The sequence below is a fragment of the Amblyraja radiata genome, chromosome 4 (assembly GCF_010909765.2).
Source record: "Amblyraja radiata isolate CabotCenter1 chromosome 4, sAmbRad1.1.pri, whole genome shotgun sequence".
NCBI classification, from domain to species: domain Eukaryota; kingdom Metazoa; phylum Chordata; class Chondrichthyes; order Rajiformes; family Rajidae; genus Amblyraja; species Amblyraja radiata.
Window position 1 is genome coordinate 117,260,377 of NC_045959.1, and position 20,487 is coordinate 117,280,863.

General features: G+C 43.5%; 1 protein-coding gene across 8 annotated transcripts in view; it reads left to right on the plus strand.

Moving 5' to 3' along the window:
- Positions 1-19,421, plus strand: part of smarcc1 (SWI/SNF related, matrix associated, actin dependent regulator of chromatin subfamily c member 1) — an 85,086-nt gene extending 65,665 nt beyond the window's left edge. For 3 of the 8 annotated variants that reach the window (XM_033020334.1, XM_033020332.1, XM_033020336.1), the window contains exons 26-28: positions 978-1,305; positions 15,274-15,456; positions 19,120-19,406. In XM_033020334.1, the coding sequence (XP_032876225.1) occupies positions 978-1,305; positions 15,274-15,456; positions 19,120-19,193 (585 nt within the window). In that variant the 3' untranslated portion in view covers positions 19,194-19,406. Of the gene's footprint in view, positions 1-977; positions 1,306-15,273; positions 15,457-19,119 lie in introns of all 8 variants that reach the window. The other 5 variants (XM_033020337.1, XM_033020338.1, XM_033020339.1 and 2 more) reach the window with 5 other exon arrangements.
- The last annotated feature ends 1,066 nt before the right edge of the window (positions 19,422-20,487 follow it).

Sequence of the window (20,487 nt, forward strand, 5' to 3'; positions counted from 1 at the left end):
CGGGATGGAAGCCAGGTCTCTGGCGCTGTGAGGCAGCAACTCTACCACTGGGACACCGTGCTGCCCAAAGTTTGCCAATGAAATTGAAGTAAAAAGGAATTGTATAAATTTTCCTGAAAGAAAGCTCAGAGGGAAGCTATAATCCTTAATAAATGTAAACAAACTCTCTAGTTTCCAGTTATCAATATTGACAAATGATTTACTGAGTAAGGCAAGCCGTGATTTTAATTCCTGGTAGACACAAAATGCTGGAGTAACTCAGCGGGACAGGCAGCATCTCAGGAGAGAAGGAATGGGTGACGTTTCGGGTCGAGACCCTTCTTCGGACTTTTCATTCCTGGTATCTACTCAGTAGGTTGGTAAAGAAAGGAACCAGGTTGGGATGCTCTGTCTATGAAGGAACTGCAGATGCTGGCTTAAAGCTAAGATAGACACAAAATGCTGGAGTAACTCAGCAGTCAGGCAGCATCTCTAAAGAACGTGGATAGTGATGTTTTGGGTCAGGCTGATTTTAGGGAGTGGGGGGGCGAGGGGGAAGAAAGTTGGGAGAGAGGAGAGGCAGGTAATGGGTGAACACTGGTAGGGGGAGGGGTTGATAGATGGATGGTTGGATCAACTGTCCGGGATTAAAACAGGGTGTCAGACAAATGCATTGAAGAGTTGCAAATTTTGTAATAGAGGGGGAAGGGTGCAAGTCCAGGGGGAGGTGTGAGAAGGGGCATAGGTGATTTGAAATTGGAAGATTCAATACTACTTTCCTTGAGCAATGATAACCTGGAGAGAACAGGCTTGGCTTCAGCCCAATCGTCATTAAGGATCGAATAGACAATAATATTGACACTAAATCAGGTCATTTTGGGAAATTAAGGATAACCGGGCAGTCGAGTAGAATTAAACATCAGAAATTGCTTGCCTTGAGGCAAGATCATTTGTTGACGTGCTCATTTGTTCAGTGATTTTTCTGCACCTTGTTTCAGCTGGAACAGCAACGGCAGCAGCTGCTCACTGAGCGACAGGCCTTCCACATGGAGCAGCTGAAATATGCTGAAATGAGAGCTCGGCAGCAGCTGGAACAGCAGCAACAGCAACAACAGCAACAACAACAACAGCAGCAGCAGCAACAACAGCAGCAGCAACAACAACAGCAGCAGCAACAACAACAACAGCAGCAGCAGCAGCAGCATTCACAAAACACTCCCTCTGCACCGGGCATGCAACAACTCAGCTCTATGGGGGTGATGCAGCAAGCTCCAGTGCTGCCACCGCCTTATCCAATGATGCACCATCAGATGCAGCAGCAGCTCGGTCAGTATTATGTTCACAATGTTGCACCAGGGGCATGTGTCAAACAAAGCAGCTAAGTCAAGTAGTCAATTTTATTTCTATAGCACATTTAAAAACAACTCATGTTGACCAAAGTGCTTCACATTAGTGCAGGTACTAACATGCTACAAACAGTGGTACATACATAACAATTCATACATAAAGTGTTTAGGAAGGAACTGCCGATGCTGGTTTATACCAACGATGGATGCAAAGTGCTGGAGTAACTCAGTGGGTCAGGCAGCATCTCTGGAGAAAACGAACAGGTGATATTTTAGGTCAAAGCAACTATTGCAACAATTTTCATTTAATGGCTGCCATCTCAGTTGGGTGTCTCAGCAAAACAAACAAAAAAGACACACAGTGCTTCAGCATCTACCTGAACCAGTGAGTTACTCTAGCACTCTGTTTTTGTAAACCAGCATCTGGATTTTTTGTTGTTGTTTTAAGTATCGGGGCAGCACAGTGGTGCAGCGGTAGAGTTGCTGCCTCACAGTGCCAGAGACCCTGGTTCGATCCTGACTACGGGTACTGCAGAGTTTCTACGTTCTCCCTGTTACCACATTGGGTTTTCTCCAGGTGCTCCGATTTCCCCCTTGCACTCTAAATATGTAAAGGTTTGTAGGTTAATTGGCCGTTACATTTTTTTAAACTCTCTCTAGTGTGCAGGATAGTGTTAGTGTACGGGGATCGCTGATAGGCATGGACTCAGTGGGCCGAAGGACTTGTTTCTGTGCTGTATTTTAAAACAAAAACTAAAATAAATGTACTGGGCACAGCGACCCCACCACCTCGGACATTGCATGGCCCATTGACTTCCGTCGGCAGTTTGATACTCCAGATATCTGCATTTGCAGTCACTTGTGTCTGCGTTCATATACATGTGTTTTTTATCTCGTACATTCATGGGATTGCCATGTATTATATACTTAACTGATCCAGCATGCGCTTGGAGCACTAAGATGATACGGGAAGCTGGGTCGTCTGGCAAGAGACAATGACAATAGACAATAGGTGCAGGAGTAGGCCATTTGGGCCTTCGAGCCAGCACTGCCATTCAATGTGATCATGGCTGATCATCCACAATCAGTGTAGCGGCAGATTTTTCATATCTTTCAGGTAATTAGCACCCTAGCCGCTAATTGGATGAGAATGGATAAGGGGAATATCTTCGGTACGCATGCAAGCTGCCTCAGAGACCTTCAGAGCTTCTCCATTCATAAAGCTTCAGCACAGTCTTTTAATGAATATTTTCTTTATTGTAGATATAAAACAGTAAGATACATCCAAGGTTTTTCCGACTTGTTACGGCAATCTTCTTCGAACTCCAGCTCATTACTTCAGATATTAGAAAGCTCTTCGTGTCTCCGTAACAATGACATGCCTTGACATGGTCGAAGGATTAACCTTCTCCCTCGTTTCCCAAAACGAATCTAAAAACTAAACTTCTGTGCAAGCAGTTAAGCTGCAAACACGCCCAAAGACACGTCATAAATCCCACCCACATTATAACGGGCAGTCTAAAATTTAAAGGCACATGCCATCCACAATGACATGCAAAACAGGCCAAATGACCACTACAATCAGTACCCCGTTCCTGCCTTCTCCCATATCCCCTGACTCCGCTATTTTTATGAGCCGCATCTAGCTCTCTCTTGAAAGCATCCAGAGAACCTGCCTCCACCGCCCTCTGAGGCAGAAGGCTGTGGAGGACAAGTCAATGGATATTTTTAAGGCAGAGATACATAGATTCTTGATTAGTGTGGGTGTCGGAGGTTATGGGGAGAAGGCAGGAGACTAGGGTTAGGAGGGAGTGATAGATCAGCTTTGATTGAATAGTGGAGTAGACTTGATGGGCCAAATGGCCTAATTCTACTCCTATTCCTAATGACAAGTTTGAGGTGCTGAATAACCAACTACTGTTTTTATGGAATTTTTCGGATAAAGGGTTTCGACCCGAATCGTCACCCATTCTTTTTCTCCAGAGATGCTGCCTGACCCGTCTATCTTAGGTATAAACCAGCATCTAGAGTTCCTTTCTACACGTCCTGTTTTTACGTCTCTGATTTTCTAAGAATTCCAGCGTGTCAGATGAGGCTTTGTGCGTTGGACTACCATTCCTTTGAAAAATGAAATGAACAATTCTAACTGATGTAGAGCCTTGAAAGATCTTCAAAAATTCATCGAACACCGGACAAATGTGTAATGTAGCTAATAGTCTAAGGTAGTAAATATGATCGTCGATTTACACATGGAAAGATCATTCAATCTGAAACATCATTATGGAAAGATCGCCCAAACAACCAATCTCATTCATTTTCTTGATGGCGTTGAAGGCCTGAAGGCTGTAAAGTTTTCGTTGCTTCAGGTGTGATTAGAATTGGACGGGCAAGAGGTGGAGGTGTTGCATTGCTTGTCAGGGAAGATATTACAGCAGTGCTTTGGCAGGATAGATTAGAGGACTCGTCTAGGGAGGCTATTTGGGTGGAACTGAGAAATGGGAAAGGGGTAGCAACACTTATCGGGTTGTATTATAGACCGCCAAATGGGGAGCGAGAATTGGAAGAGCGAATATGTAAGGAGATCGCAGATATTAGTAGTAAGCACAAGGTAGCGATTGTGGGAGATTTCAATTTTCCACACATAGACTGGGAAACACATTCTGTAAATGGGCTGGATGGTTTGGAGTTTGTAAAATGTGTGCAGGATAGTTTTTTGCAGCAATACATAGAGGTACCTACTAGAGAAGGGGCGGTGCTGGACCTCCTGTTAGGAAATGAGGCAGGTCAGGTGGCAGAGGTATGTGTTGGGGAACAGTTCGGGTCCAGTGATCACAATACCATTAGTTTCAATATAATTATGGAGATGGTCAGAACTGGACCTAGGGTTGAGATTTTTGATTGGAGAAAGGCTAACTTTGAGGAGAGGCGAAAGGATTTAAAAGGAGTGAATTGGGACATTTTGTTTTATGGGAAAGATGTGGAAGAGAAATGGAGGACATTTAAAGGGGAAATTTTAAGAGTACAGAATCTTTATGTCCCTGTTCGATTGAATGGAAATAGTAAAAATTGGAAAAAGCCATGGTTTTCAAGGGAAATTGGACACGGTTCGGAAAAAGAGAGAGATCTACAATAATTATAGGCAGCATGGAGTAAATGAGGTGCTTGAGTATAAAGAATGTAAAAAGAATCTTAAGAAAGAAATTAGAAAAGCTAAAAGAAGATATGAGGTTGCTTTGGCAAGTAAGGTGAAAGTAAATCCAAAGGGTTTCTACAGCTATATTAATAGCAAAAGGATAACGAGGGATAAAATTGGTCCGTTAGAGTCTGAGTGGACAGCTATCTGCAGAGCTAAAAGAGATGGGGGAGATATTGAACAATTTATTTTCTTCGGTATTCACCAAGGAGAAGGATATTGAATTATGTGAGGTAAGGGAAACAAGTAGAATAGCTATGGAAACTATGAGATTCAAAGAAGAGGAAGTACTGACACTTTTGAAAAAATATAAAAGTGGATAAGTCTCCAGATCCGGACAGGATATTCCCTAGGACATTGAGGGAAGTTAGTGTAGAAATAGCAGGGGCTATGACAGAAATATTTCAAATGTCATTAGAAACGGGAATAGTGCCGGAGGATTGGCGTACTGCGCATGTTGTTCCATTGTTTAAAAAGGGGTCTAAGAGTAAACCTAGCAATTATAGACCTGTTAGTTTGACGTCAGTGGTGGGCAAATTAATGGAAAGGATACTTGGAGATAATATATATAAACATCTGGATAAACAGGGTCTGATTAGGAACAGTCAACATGGATTTGTGCCTGGAAGGTCATGTTTGACTAATCTTCTTGAATTTTTTGAAGAGGTTACTCGGGAAATTGATGAGGGTAAAGCAGTGGATGTTGTATATATGGACTTCAGTAAGGCCTTTGACAAGGTTCCTCATGGAAGGTTGGTTAAGAAGGTTCAATTGTTGGGTATTAATGGTGGAGTAGCAAGATGGATTCAACAGTGGCTGAATGGGAGATGCCAGAGAGTAATGGTGGATGGCTCTTTGTCAGGTTGGAGGCCAGTGACTAGTGGGGTGCCACAGGGATCTGTGCTGGGTCCACTGTTGTTTGTCATGTACTTCAATGATCTGGATGATGGTGTGGTAAATTGGATTAGTAAGTATGCAGATGATACTATGATAGGTGGTGTTGTGGGTAATGAAGTAGATTTTCAAAGTCTACAGAGAGATTTATGCCAGTTGGAAGAGTGGGCTGAAAGATGGCAGATGGAGTTTAATGCTGATAAGTGTGAGGTGCTACATCTTGGCAGGACAAATCAAAATAGGACATACATGGTAAATGGTAGTGAATTGAGGAATGCAGTTGAACAGAGGGATCTAGGAATAACTGTGCACAGTTCCCTGAAGGTGGAATCTCATGTAGATAGGGTGGTAAAGAAAGCTTTTGATGTGCTGGCCTTTATAAATCAGAGCATTGAATATAGAAGTTGGGATGTAATGTTAAAATTGTACAAGGCATTGGTGAGGCCAATTATAGAGTATGGTGTACAATTTTGGTCGCCAAATTATAGGAAAGATGTCAACAAAATAGAGAGAGTACAGAGGAGATTTACTAGAATGTTGCCTGGGTTTCAGCAACTAAGTTACAGAGAAAGGTTCAACAAGTTAGGTCTTTATTCTTTGGAGCGCAGAAGGTTAAGGGGGGACTTGATAGAGGTCTTTAAAATGATGAGAGGGATAGACAGAGTTGATGTGGATAAGCTTTTCCCACTGAGAGTAGAGAAGATTCAAACAAGAGGACATGACTTGAGAATTAAGGGACAGAAGTTTAGGGGTAACATGAGGGGGAACTTCTTTACTCGGAGAGTGGTGGCTGTGTGGAATGAGCTTCCAGTGAAGGTGGTGGAGGCAGGTTCATTTTTATCATTTAAAAATAAATTGGATAGTTATATGGACGGGAAAGGAATGAAGGGTTATGGTCTGAGTGCAGGTAGATGGGACAAGGGGAGAATAAGCGTTCAGCACGGACTAGAAGGGCCGAGATGGCCTGTTTCCGTGCTGTAATTGTAATATGGTTATATGTGAAGTGCTGTTTCTGGATATAAAGTTGGGAGGTCATGTTGCAATTGTACAAGTCGTTGGTGAGGCGACGTTTAGGGTATGGAGTTCAGTTTTGGGCACCATGTGAAGCGGGAGAGAGTGCAGAGAAGATTTACGAGGATGTTGCCAAGACTTGGGCCTGAGCTATAGGGGGAGGTTGAGCAGGCTAGGACTCTTATTTCTTGGGGCACAGGAGGATGGGGGTGATCTTATAGAGGTGTACAAAATCATGAGAGGAATAGATTGGGTTAACGCATCATCTCTTGTCCAGACTAGAGGAATTGAGATCCAGCGGACATAGACTCAAGGTGTGGGAGAGGAAAGATTTAGTAGTAACCCAGGGAGTAACGCTTTCTCAAAGGACGGTGGGTGTATGGAACGAGCTGTCGGAGGAGGTAGTTGAGGCGGGTACTATGGCAATGTTTAAGAAACATTTGGATAGGTACATGGATGGGGCAGGTTTAGTGGGACATGGGTGAAAATCGGGCAGATGGGACGTGTTGCCTGATGTGGGCATGTTGGACTACGCTGTTTGACTCTATGTTGGAACAGTCTATTAGGCAAAGGGTAGCAAGAATAGCATGGCGAATCGAAGTGGCAGGCAATAATGCAAACTGACTAGATAGTCTGCAATGCAGTTACCCAACCTGCCTTTGCCTTCCCCTGTGGCAAGGATTCCACATGAACATCAGATACAGACACTAAATGGGAAGTAGTACAAAGAATTGCTGCTTGGCCTGGCAGGATTTAATTTACCCCACCAAGTCCACACTGACCCGCGATCCCCGCACATTAACACTATCCTACACACACTAGGGACAATGTGCATTTATACCAAGCTACTTGACCTACAAACCTTGCTTCTTTGGAGTGTGGGATAAAACCGAAGATCTCGGAGAAATCCCACGCAGGTCACGCTGAGAACGTACAACTCTGTACAGACAGCGCCCGTAGTCAGGATGGAAGCCTGGTCTCTGGCGCTGTGAGGCAGTAACTCTTGGGTGTTGCAAGTCCTGTGGTTGTATGGGAGGATGACATGAAAAAGGCAACTATCCAGTGCAGCAAAGTGGATGTTTTAAATCTGCATGCAGGGCTTTATGGAAAAATGGACAAATAAGTTGGAAATTGCAATGTCTGCAAATATAATCCTGTTGAATTGATATTCCACAAAACACTAATTTCTGTTGGCAAGTTTTTTTTTTTGTATTTTTCTTTCTTGAAGTTTCTTTGAACAATATTCAGAATGTTTTATTGAAATCTCATTTTTGATGGATGTGCTTTCTGTTTTTTCATTCTATTTTTGAAATGGGATTAATGAGACCACTGCTGACGTTGATTTTCAATCTTCCTCACTCACCAATCCAGATTCTTTTGTTCTTTCCCCCAAGCTTTCACCAGCACTCGAGAACACAATAATTGAGAATAAATAACACAGCATTTCTAGATTTGACATCTTATATAATGTTCTGCTGATATTTTTTGTTGTATTCAAGGGCTAGATGTCAATATTCTGCAGTTATTAAGTGTAATTTATTTTTTGTCTATACATTTTGTAGCACAGTTCTTCCGAGTTAAATATAATCATCATAAAACCACTACAAAGAATTGAATTACAAACTGGAATGTTGTTTTAAATTTTGGACCTTGAATACATGAATGAATTAACCTTCAGGGATGAGTTGCTTGCTGGGTGCAGAATATGTAGCAATGGAATAACATTGTCTCATTGGAGCTGATTTCTGGTCTTCCTAAACCAGATCATCTTCCTCGAAATTATTCCTTGGCGACTGAGCAACATGGCTCTAAGGTTTTATTGTGATTTGATCCCTTTCTTGCAATTTAGAAAACAGGGGTACCCATTGAAAACCTGTATCTCTTCTGACATTCAATAGAATGCTGGCATAGTGGTAGAATTGCTGCCTTTCATTGCCAGCGACCTAGGTTCAATCCTGTGCATGGGTGCTGTCCGCACGTTCTCCCTGTGATCACGTGGGTTTCCTCTGGGTCCTCTGGTAAAATATAGGTTTAGGAAGGAACTGCAGATGCTGGTTTAAACCGAAACATAGAAACGTAGAAAATAGGTGCAGGAGAAGGCCATTCGGCCCTTCGAGCCAGCACCGCCATTCAATATGATCATGGCTGATCATCCAAAATCAGTACCCCGTTCCTGCTTTTCCCCCCATATCCCTTGATTCCTCGTGAAAACATTCAATTAATCCACAGATTCACAACTCTCTGGTTGACAAGGTTTTTCATCTCCGTTCTGAATGGCCTACCCCTTATTCTTAAACTGTGCCCCCTGGTTCTGCATTCTGGGAGATGGACACACAATGCTGGAGTAACTCAGTGGGACAGGCAGAATCTCTGGGGAGAAGGAATGGGTGACGTTTCTGGTGGAGACCCTTCTTCATACTAGTCAGGAAAAAGCATTTCCCCTGACTAGTGTCTTTATCAGCCAAGTATGTTTTGCAACAGAGGAGCAATTTGGTTTACCATATAGTCATGCCAAAAAAAGCAATGAGACACACAACTACATAAAAATTTGACATGAACATCTACCACAGCGTCTCCTCCCCATTCCCCACTGTGATGGATGCCGATAAAATCTTATCATTCCTCCTTTTCTGCTGGGGCAGTTGAACCATCCGCAGTCGAAGCATTAGGGTCTTTTTACCCTTACAATTCCTTAGTTTTATCCATACTGACTCCACATCTCCTGTTTTCAACGTCACCCCTTGCAAGGGACTGAATTTCATTCCTCACCAACAGAGCTACCCCACCCACTCTGCCCACCTGTCTGTCTTTTCGATAGGATGTATACCCTTGAATATTCAGTTCCCAGCCCTGGCCCTCTTGCAGCGATGCCTCAGTAATTCCCAGAACATCATACTTGCCAATTTCTAACTGAGCCTCAAGCTCATCCACTTTATTTCTTGTACTTCGCGCATTCATGTACAACTCTTTGACTTTGGTATTTACCTTCCACTCTCACTTCGGACCTTCCTCTCTTATCCCTTCTCAAACTTTCCTTCCCATTAATTCGGGAGTCTTTTCTAACTTTTCCTGTACACACTTCCCCTTTAACTCCATCTTTATACTCCCAATTTTTCAATACTTCCCCCCCCCCCCCCCCCCCCCCACTCCAGTTACGGTGTAACCCGTCCCTTATGTACGGGTCACCCCTACCCCAGAAGAGATCCCAGTGGTCCATAAATCTAAATCCTTGCTCCCTGCACCAGCACCCCAGCCACACATTCAGATCCCCTATCTCCCTGATCCTGTCCTCGCTAGAATGAGGCACAGGAAGCAATCTAGAGATAACCACCCTACAAGTCCTGCTTTTCAGTCTTCTTCCTAACTCTCTAAATTCATGTTGCAGAACCTCCTTCCCCTTCTTCCCGACGTCGTTTGTGCTTACGTGCACAATTACTGCCGGCTGTTCTCCTTCCCTTCGAGGATGTTCTGAATTTGGTTTGTGATATCTTGAACCCTGACACCAGGGAGGCAACAGACCATCCTCGAGTCTCGCCTGCCGCCACAGAATCTCCAGTCCTCACCTCGGACAATGGAGTCACCCACCACTATGGCTCTGCAGGACGTTGGTCTCACCAGTCGAGTGTACGGATGATTAGTTTAGTTTGGAGATACAGCTTAGAAATTGACCCTTTGGCCAACCAGGTCTGCGCCGACCAGCAATCCCTGAGCACTGACATTATCCTGCAATTTTTACCGTTGCCAAATAACCTACAAACCTGCACGTCTTTGGAGTGTGGGAGGAAACCAGAGCACCTGGAGACAACCCACACAGACATGGTCAGAATGGACAAACTCTGTACAGACAGCACCTTGTTCAGCTTTAAACCTGGTCCTTCGAAGATGCAAGGCAGCAACTCTCTACTGCTGCACCACCGTCATTCTTCTAAATTCCAGGGAGTACAGGCCCAGAGCCGACAAACGCTCATCATAGGTTAAAAGGTATCGGAGAAAACCCGTACAGGTCACAGGGAGAAGATACAAACTCTGTGCAGACAAGCACCCGTGGTCGGGATCGAACCCGGGTCTCTGGTGCTGTAAGGCAGTAGCACTACTGTCACGACACTGCCGCCCTGTTTCCCTGCAGCTGGGGAATTTTATTTTAGTTCAGTGAATCATGTTGTCGAACCTGGTCACGTTTATTGCCCTCAGCACAAGTACGGCCAGGTACAGTGAAAAGCTTGCCTGCAGCAGCATCGCAGGCACAAAGACTCAACACACACAACATAAATTATACATAATTATACAAGACACTGAAAAGAAAATGACTATGTAACTGCACATTCATGCAAACACAATTAGAAACACGTCATTGGTTGTTCCAGAGGTTATCTATTGCTGATTTAGTTTATTTGGTACTTGTGCATTAAAGTCATTTGGTTTCACATGATAAACTTGGATGCACATGTTAGGTGGGGATTAAATTGTAAGCTTCCCAGAATGATGAGGGCAAACAATGTGGTAAATGGAATAATTACATTGCCCTTTATAATGTTTTGGACAAAGACCCATCATTTATTTATTTGCCTCTGTACTCCACAATTTGAGATTTGTAATAGAAAAAATCACATGAGGTTAAAGTGGGCATTGTCAGATTTTAATAAAGACCATTTTTATACATTTTGGTTTCACCATGTAGAAATTACAGCAGCGTTTATACATAGTCCCCCCCATTTCAGGGCACCATAATGTTTGGGACGCAGCAATATCATGTAAATGAAAGTAGTCATGTTTAATATTTTGTTGTATATCTTTTGCATGCAATGACTGCTTGAAGTCTGCGATTCATGGACATCACCAGTTGCTGGGTGTCTTCTCTGGTGATGCTCTGCCAGGCCTGTATTGCAGCCATCTTTAGCCTATGTTTGTTTTGGGGGCTAGTCCCCTTCAGTTTTCTATTCAGCATATAAAATGCATGCTCAATTGGGCTCAGACCGGGTGATTGACTTGGCCACTCAAGAATTGTCCATTTTTTAGCTTTGAAAAACTCCTTTGTTGCTTTAGCAGTATGTTTGGGATCATTATCTTGCTGTAGAATGAACTGCCGGCCAATGAGTTTTGAGGCATTTGTTTGAACTTGAGCAGATAGGATGTGTCTCTACACTTCAGAATTCATTCTGCTACTACCATCAACAGTTGTATCATCAATGAAGATAAGTGAGCCAGTACCTTCAGCAGCCATACATGCCCAGGCCATAACACCCCCACCACCGTGTTTCACTGATGAGGTGGTATGCTTTGAATCTTGGGCAGTTCCTTCTCTCCTCCATACTTTGCTTCTGCCATCACTCTGATATAAGTTAATCTTTGTCTCATCTGTCCACAAGACCTTTTTCTAGAACTGTGGTTGCTCTTTTGAGTACTTCTTGGCAAACTGTAACCCGGCCATCCTATTTTTGCGGCTAACCAGTGGTTTACATCTTGCAGTGTAGCCTTCTGTCATCAGCTGTGGGAGTCTTCCTTGGCCTGCCAGTCCATTTGTGATTAGTAAGCTCACCAGTGCTCTCTTTCTTCTTAATGATGTTCCAAACAGTTGATTTTGGTAAGCCTAAGGTTTGGCCGATGTCTCTTAACCGTTTTATTCTTGTTTCTCAGTCTCATGATGGCTTCTTTGACTTTCATTGGCACAACTTTGGTCCTCATGTTGACAAACAGCAATAAAAGTTTCCAAAGGTGATGGAAAGACTGGAGGAAAGACTAGGTGCTGGGAGTTCTTTTATACCTGCATTAGGAGGCAATTAAACATACCTGAGCAATTACAAACACCTGTGAAGCCATGTGTCCCAAACATTATGGTGCCCTGAAATGGGGGGACTATGTATAAACACAGCTATAATTTCTACATGGTGAAACCAAAATGAATAAAAATGGCCTTTAATAAAATCTGACCATGTGCTCTTTAAGTCCCCCCTCCACCACCTCCAGTTTAAATTCCATTTGGAATATTTTGGAGGACCAGGAAACCAAGAACCACATGTGTTTTTTTTTCTATTACATATCTCAAATTGTGGAGTACAGAGGCAAATAAATAAATGATGGGTCTTTGGCCCAAACATTATGGAGGGCACTGTATATTTCTGGAAATGACTTTGTGGAGGCAGTGTTAAGGTTCACTTCTTAAAACAGACAACTCACAGTGGGTTAGGTAAACTAACTCAAGCTTTACTGATCATCAGCCGGCAAGAGTGTCAGGGATACAGAGTCAAGTATGCAACAGACACTTAACTCTCCTGAGCTACCACTCTAATGAATGAAGACATACGGCATATTTTATAGTGTTTTGGAAACGTGGTCACATGTTTATACATGCAATGACGTTTAACACAAATCAATCACAGGCTGTACCCATTCAAAGTATACTTGTCACTAATACAATACATGTCATTCTGTGGTTATGTCGATCACAAACTTTAGTTACAAAACCCCAAAACACCAGGTACTTAGTCAAAGGTCTATCATTTGCAGTCCCTTCTTAAACAATGTAAGGATCTTTATCAGTTGCCCAAAGAAGTTTCTGTTAACCCAAGTCCACAAAAAACAACATCCTCTCCCACTATTGTTAATCATCTTTTGCTTGGGCACAACAGGAAGCACTATCAGAAAAGCTTGGTATGCAGGCTTCCTGATTGCTACAGTTCCTCTAGTATAGTACAGAATTATAAAACTTCAGTTTATTCAGAACCCAAAAAAGTCAAGCTAATCTTTTACTTAGTAAAATATTTGACATTACAATTATTACAGACCAGGATATTCTCGTTCCCTCCTTTTATCAAGTTGAATGATACCACTACAGTCCTTGGTTTTGGTGCACAGTAAAGGCTTCCGGCATTTCAGTACATAGATCAATACAACAATCAGCAGTACAATAGTGAATTATCATTCCCCATATTCCTCCAAACATGCTAAATGGCCACCATTCTCCACCTTTATTAATGTTATGGATCTCTGCCCCAATCTCTGCAATCTTCTTTATTTCTCTGGTGATATATGCTGCTGAATCTGTAATGTTAGAGGATTCATAGGGGACATAGGTGCAGCATTCCTGCCCTATTATAGCACGGGTCCCTTTTATTCTGCAGGACTATAGGACAAAGTGTAACCATTTCAGTTGTCATGGATGAGAGGGCCTTTTGCTCGTAGGTAAAGGCGTCCGCAGTTTCATTAACCAATTTCTCTAATACAGAGGCCATGTTAATCAATTCCCGTGATAGACGGGCTGTCCCGTAAAGTGGGAAGGTGATCATCCAGAATCGCTCTGACTCCGATATACTTCGCTTAGCCCTCATGGGGATATACAATTCAGTTAGATGTTATACAGCTCGCATGTGAGGGACAACAAAGGCCAAATAACAGCATCCCCATCAGTTGTGGGTTGTCCTGATCAACCTTTCCCAGTTCTTCTCATCCCCAGGTACATACCAGGTAACCATGGGTATGCCCGGGATCCACATACAAAATGCGTCCCATTTATTGGACGCAGCGGCCACTAGCACTAACCTTGGTGTATGTGCTGTTCCCTAAGTATACCCCGTTGCCTCTTTTGTCACAATAACAGGTGGTATTAACTGGGCTGTGGGGGCAATCCACTAATTTAAGCTGTGGTAGTTCCCAAACCCTGGTCTCATTTACCTTCCATCCTGGCTTAAAGCCGTATACCATCCCTCTTATATGGGGTTTGTCCTCGAGTTTGCCATTCTGAAGGCACCACTAGTTGCTGTTTATCGCGAAAACAGTGTAAGGCCAGAATCTCAGTGAGGTTAAAGGGTATTGTCAAGAAGGGTATTCCTCCACCATTATTAGGCGGTGGGCCGAGCATCAAAAATGTGTTTAGAAATCCATTTTTGTGACCCAGGAACAAAATGAAATTCTCCACAGATTTAGATGAAATATAATTGAGAAGGAAGTCATAACTCGTCAGTGCCAAAAGTTGCACATTATAAAAATAATATGAATATAATTGTGAGTTTTTTTAATGACACTGTCGCAGAGGTCCTACTCCTGAACCCAGCATAATTAATGGGTGAGGGCAGTTCTTGTGGGTTCCTCCCTTTACTGAACCCCACTGACCGCCAGTGTGCAGAGTGGGGGTCACGGCCATAGTGGGACTGGGGCAGTTCCAGGCTGGGGGACAGTCCTGCAAGGCATCTTCCAGTCGCTTTAATAGGAAATTTAATGAGACTGCAGCAGAGGTCCTGGGTTTTAAGGGCTCATGAACTTGCCTAATTAAAGGGTCAGGACAGATCCTCTGGGTTCCCCCGTTTACTGAACCCCACTGACTGCCATAGTGGGGCAAGTAAAGTTGTACTGTTTGTTTTGAGCTAGCAGAAGGACTGCTTTCTATGTTGTAACAATAAGAGGAGTGTGCAAGTTATGGATCTCTTGCTGATGTTCTTCTTTTGTCTAAAAGTTCAAATTGTGTATTGGTAATATAAATTGGTTAAAGTTTTAAGGTGAAGACCGACGCAAAGTGCTGGAGTAACTCACCTGGTCAGGCTGCACCTCTGGAGAAAAGGATGTGTGACGTTTTGGGTCGGGACCCTTCTTAAGAATGACTTTTCAGGTCCCGACCCAAAACTTCACCCATCCTTTTTCTCCAGAGATGCTGCTTGACCTGCTGAGTTACTCCAGCACTTTGTGTCTATCTTCAATATAAACCAGCATCTGCAGTTCCTTTCTACACAAAGTTTTACGGTGCAGGGTTGGATGTGCTCTTTTTGACAGTATATTTTCTCGTACATTTTGCTGATAGACTTTGTGGTTTATCTTGTTCTATATATTATATATATGTGTGTGTGTTTATATATATTCCAGTAGGCCAGATGCCTGGAGCTGGGCCAATGGTACCAGGGCAACTGATGGCAGGACGAATGATGCCCAACCTCCAGCCGAACTTGTCCTCAGGAGCACCTTCCCATCCAAACCCAAGCGCTGCACCACCGCCAACGCTCAGTAACGTGATGGGCCCACGACCAACGGCAGCCACCAACGGCATGTGTGAGTGTTTCTCTCAAACATACGTCCACTTCCCTGTGGTATGTGTCATGCACTGTGTGTGGTTCACAATAACTCTGCAGGTTGAACATAAAAAAGAATATATGAGGTTGATGGTAAGCTTGCCCGTTGTTTGGGTGAAGAATGTCCAAGACACCGTGGGAGCCCTGTGCTCAGGAAGCACAGTAGGGTGACGTTTTTGTGTGATTAGTGAGAATAATTTTGTTGGCAAACATTGCAACTGATTTGTGCAAAACAGTCAGAAGACCCAAAAAGTCACCTATTCCTTTTCTCCAGAGATGCTGCCTGACCCACTGAGTTACTCCAGCACGTTTAATGCGATGTAATTGCAGTCCATTAATTAGCTTTTCTGAGTTCTGGGGAGGGGGATGGAAATCACATCCCTTCGTCTCCTCAGGACATTTTCTTTTTGGATATTTATGTAGCTTTCCCCTGTATCATAATCATACAGCATGGAAACAAGCCCTTCAGCCCAACTCGTCCGAGATACCCCATCTAAACTCGTTCCATTTACCCATGTTTGGTACATTTCCCTCTTAGCTTTTCCTCTCCATGTACCTGTGCAGGAGTCTTTTAATGTTGTTACTCAATTACCTCCTCTGACAGCTTGTTCCATATACCCACCGCCCTCTCGGTGACAAAGTTGTCCTTCAGATTCCCAGTCAATCTTTACTCTCTACATTAAACGTATATCCTCTGGTTCTTGATTCCCCCACTCTTGGTAAAAGACTCTGCATTCACTTCATAATTTTATATGCTTCAATAAGATCATCCCTCAGCCTCCTGCGCTCCAAGGAATGAAGTCCTAGCCTACCCATCCTCTCCCTATAGCTCAGGCCCCCGAGTTCTTGGCAACATCCTCGTAAATATTCTCTTTCCATCATATCCTTACCTTTAAAAAAAAAAAAAAAAAATTCTGCAGCATTCATTATATATATATATATTTAGGTGAAGTCTCTGTCCTTAGTTGAAATTTATTTATTATTGAAGACTCTCAAACTATCTTTAATACTTTATCGCACTTAACTTGCACTAAACACCATTCCCTTTATCATGTGTCTGTACACTGTGGTCAGCTTGATTATAATCATGTATTGACTTTCCACTGACTGGTTTGCACGCAACAAAAACCTTGTCACTGTACCTAGGAACATGACAATAAACTAAAATAACTAACTTGCACACAGTGCCCTCCATAATGTTTGGGACACAGAAATGTCATGTAAATGAAAGTAGTCATGTTTAGTATTTTGTTGCGTATCCTTTGCATGCAATGACTGCTTGAAGTCTGCGATTCATGGACATCACCAGTTGCTGGGTGTCTTCTCTGGTGATGCTCTGCCAGGCCTGTATTGCAGCCATCTTTAGCTTATGCTTGTTTTGGGGGCTAGTCCCCTTCAGTTTTCTCTTCAGCATATAAAAGGCATGCTCAATTGGGTTCAGATTGGGTGATTGACTTGGCCATTCAAGAATTTACCATTTTTTAGCTTTGAAAAACTCCTTTGTTGCTTTAGCAGTATGTTTGGGATCATTGTCTTGCCAGCTAATGGGTTTTGAGGCATTTGTTTGAACTTGAGCAGATAGGATGTGTCCATACACTTCAGAATTCATTACGCTACTACCACCAGCAGTTGCGTCATCAATGAAGATAAGTGAGCCAGTACCTTCAGCAGCCATACATGCCGAGGCCATAACACCCCCACCACTGTGTTTCACAGATGATGTGGTATGCTTTGGATCTTGAGCAGTTCCTTCTCTCCTCCATACTTTGCTCTTGCCATCACTCTGATATAAGTTAATCTTCATCTCATCTGTCCACAAGACCTTTTTCCAGAACTGTGGTTGCTCTTTTAAGTACTTCTTGGCAAACTGTAACCTGGCCATCCTATTTTTGCGGCTAACAGTGGTTTGGTTCTTGCAGAGTAGCCTCTGTATTTCTGTTCATGAAGTCTTCTGTGGACAGCGGTCATTGACAAATCCACACCTGACTCCCGAAGAGTGTTTCTGATCTGTCGGACAGGTATTTGTGGATTTTTCTTTATTATAGAGAGAATTCTTACATCATCAGCTGTGGAGGTCTTCCTTGGCCTGCCAGTCCCATTGCGATTAGTAAGCTCACCAGTGCTCTCTTTCTTCTTAATGATGTTCCAAACAGTTGATTTTGGTAAGCTCAGTGTCATAATGGCTTCTTTGACTTTCATTGGCACAACTTTACTCCTCATATTGATAAACAGCAATAAAAGGTTACAAAGGTGATGGAAAGACTGGAGGAAAGACTAGGTGCCGCGAGCTCTCTTATACCTGCATTAAAGAGGCAATTAAACACATCTGAGCAATTACAAATGCCTGTGAAGCCATGTGTCCCAAACATTATGGTGCCCTGAAATGGGGGGACTATGTATAAACACAGCTGTAATTTCTAAATGGTGAAACCAAAATGTACAAAAATGGCCTTTATTAAAATCTGACAATGCCCACTTTAACCTCATGTGATTTTTTCTATAACAAATCTCAAATTGTGGAGTACAGAGGCAAATAAATAAATGATGGGTCTTTGTCCCAAACATTATGGAGGGCACTGTAGATCACTATATTCTGTCATTTTCAAACATCTGATTGCCTATCTCTGTGATATCATGTGTTCCTCATCAGCGGTCTTTAGCATTTCTCCATTCTATATGATGGAATCAGTGAATAAGTCTGTTAAACTGTGGTTAATTATGCCTTGAATAACTTACCGAATAGTGAAGGGTCAAGATAGAGTGGATGAGGAGAGGATGTTTCTACTAGTGGGAGAGTCTAGGACCAGAGGGCACAGCCTCAAAATGAAAAGACGTTTAGAAGGAGATGAGGAGACATTTCTTTAGTCAGAGGGTGGTGAATCTGCGGAATTCATTGCTGCAAAAGACTGTAAATTTTAACGGCAGAAATAGATAGATTCTCGATTAGTACGGGTGTCAGGGGTTATGGGGAGAAGGCAGGAGAATGGGGTTAGGAGGGAGAGAGAGATCTGCCACGATTGCATGGCAGAGTAGACTTGATGGGCCGAATGGCCTGTTTCTGGTCCCATCACTTATAACCTTATGATCTGTAGTTCCGACACATCCTTGTAATTTCTTCATTCCACATGCTGGGAGCAGCGAGTAAAACCCCTGTCCCACGGTACGAGTTCATTCCGAGAGCCCTCCTGAGTTTGCCCTGATTCGAACTCTGAGATTTACGGGAATGGCCACTCGTAGGTACTCGGGGTTCTCGTGGACATTTTTCAACATGTTGAAAAATCGTCACGAGTCTTCCCGTGCTTACCTGCCATTAGCGAGTCTTCCCGAGTACCTGCCGTTAGCGTTACGAGCCGCTAAGAGACGTCCCCGAGCTCCGCTACGTTCATTCTCCGTGCTTACCACGAGTTTGATTTTTTTTTAAACTCGGGAGAGCTCTTGGAATGAACTCGTACCGTGGGACAGGGCTATTAGTGTGCTCAACTGTGGTCCTGTTAATCAATTCACAAACACAAATGGACTGGGATTGTTTCTTTGGAAAGAATGAATTGCACCTGTCAGTGGCCTTTTGGTTTTTCTATTGAGTGGACTGGTGTTTTTCGATGTAAAATATTAACAGCCTTGTTTTGTTGTTTTGCCCCTGCAGACCCAGGGCCTGCGGCACAGCCGGATGCAGCAGCGGTCCCCACAACAACAGCAGCGACGCCTGTGGCTCCGTAACCAGCAATGCTGTCAGTGGGGGACCTGCTCAGTGAAACCCAAGTAACCGTCTCCTACGTTTCTATCCAGCTACCTCCCTTCTTGTCGACAGCACGTTCCAAAATGTTTGCCTCCAGTTTGTTTTTGCTCTCCCTTTTTACTGCAGTTGGTTTTCTTTTTGGAAAATAGATTTTCTTTGGGGAAAAAAATAATTAAAACCTGTTCTAGATACTTTTTCCACAAAAAAAATTGTTAATTGCCTACCTCATTTTGGTGGATCTTGTGGCAGACGGGTGTCAACCTGTCACGAGGGAACAAGGTCAAGGATCTGACTGAAGGAACAGAAAAAGGCTTGGGCGTCCATTGTTAGAAATCAGTTTCAGTGGCGAGAGAAAATAGACACAATACTTATCTCTATATGCGCGGGGCCCGTCTACAGCAGCAGACCCCTCTCCGCCTTGGTGAACCCCTCCGAAAATCACCTCACGGTTTATAAACAATAGACAATAGGTGCAGGAGTAGGCCATTAAGCCCTTTGGGCCAGCACCGCCATTCAATGTGATCATGGCTGATCACCCCCAATCAGTACCCCGTTCCTGCCTTCTCCCCATATCCCCTGACTCCGCTGTTTTTAAGAGCCCTATCTAGCTTTCTCTTGAAAGCAGCCAGAGAACCTGCCTCCACCGCCCTCTAAGGCAGAGAATTCCACAGACTCACCACTCTCTGTGAGACAAAGTGTTTCCTCGTCTCCGTTCTAAATATTCTTAAACTGTGGCCCCTGGTTCTGGGCTCCCCCAACATCGGGAACATGTTTCCTGCCTCTAGCGTGTCCAAGCCCTTAACAATCTTATATGTTTCAATGAGATATCCTCTCATCCTTCTAAACTCCAGAGTGTACAAGCCCAGCCGCTCCATTCTCTCAGCATATGACAGTCCCGCCATCCCGGGAATTAACCTGGTGAACCTACGCTACACTCCCTCAATAGCAAGAATGTCCTTCCTCAAATTAGGGGACACAATACTCCAGGTGTGGTTTCACTAGGGCTCTGTACAACTGCATAAGGACCGCTTTGCTCCTATATTCAATTCTTCTTGTTATAAAGGCCAACATGCCATTCGCTTTCTTCACTGCCTGCTGCACCTGCATGCTTACTTTCATAGACTGATGTACAAGGACCCCCAGATCCTGTTGCACTTCCCCTTTTCCCAACTTGACGCCAAATTTACCGGCGCCTGCCTTTATACCGGCAGAAACAAACCGCCGAAAAAAATCCTCACCACAGCCTGGTCATTAGCGCAGTTTTCAGATTCAAAT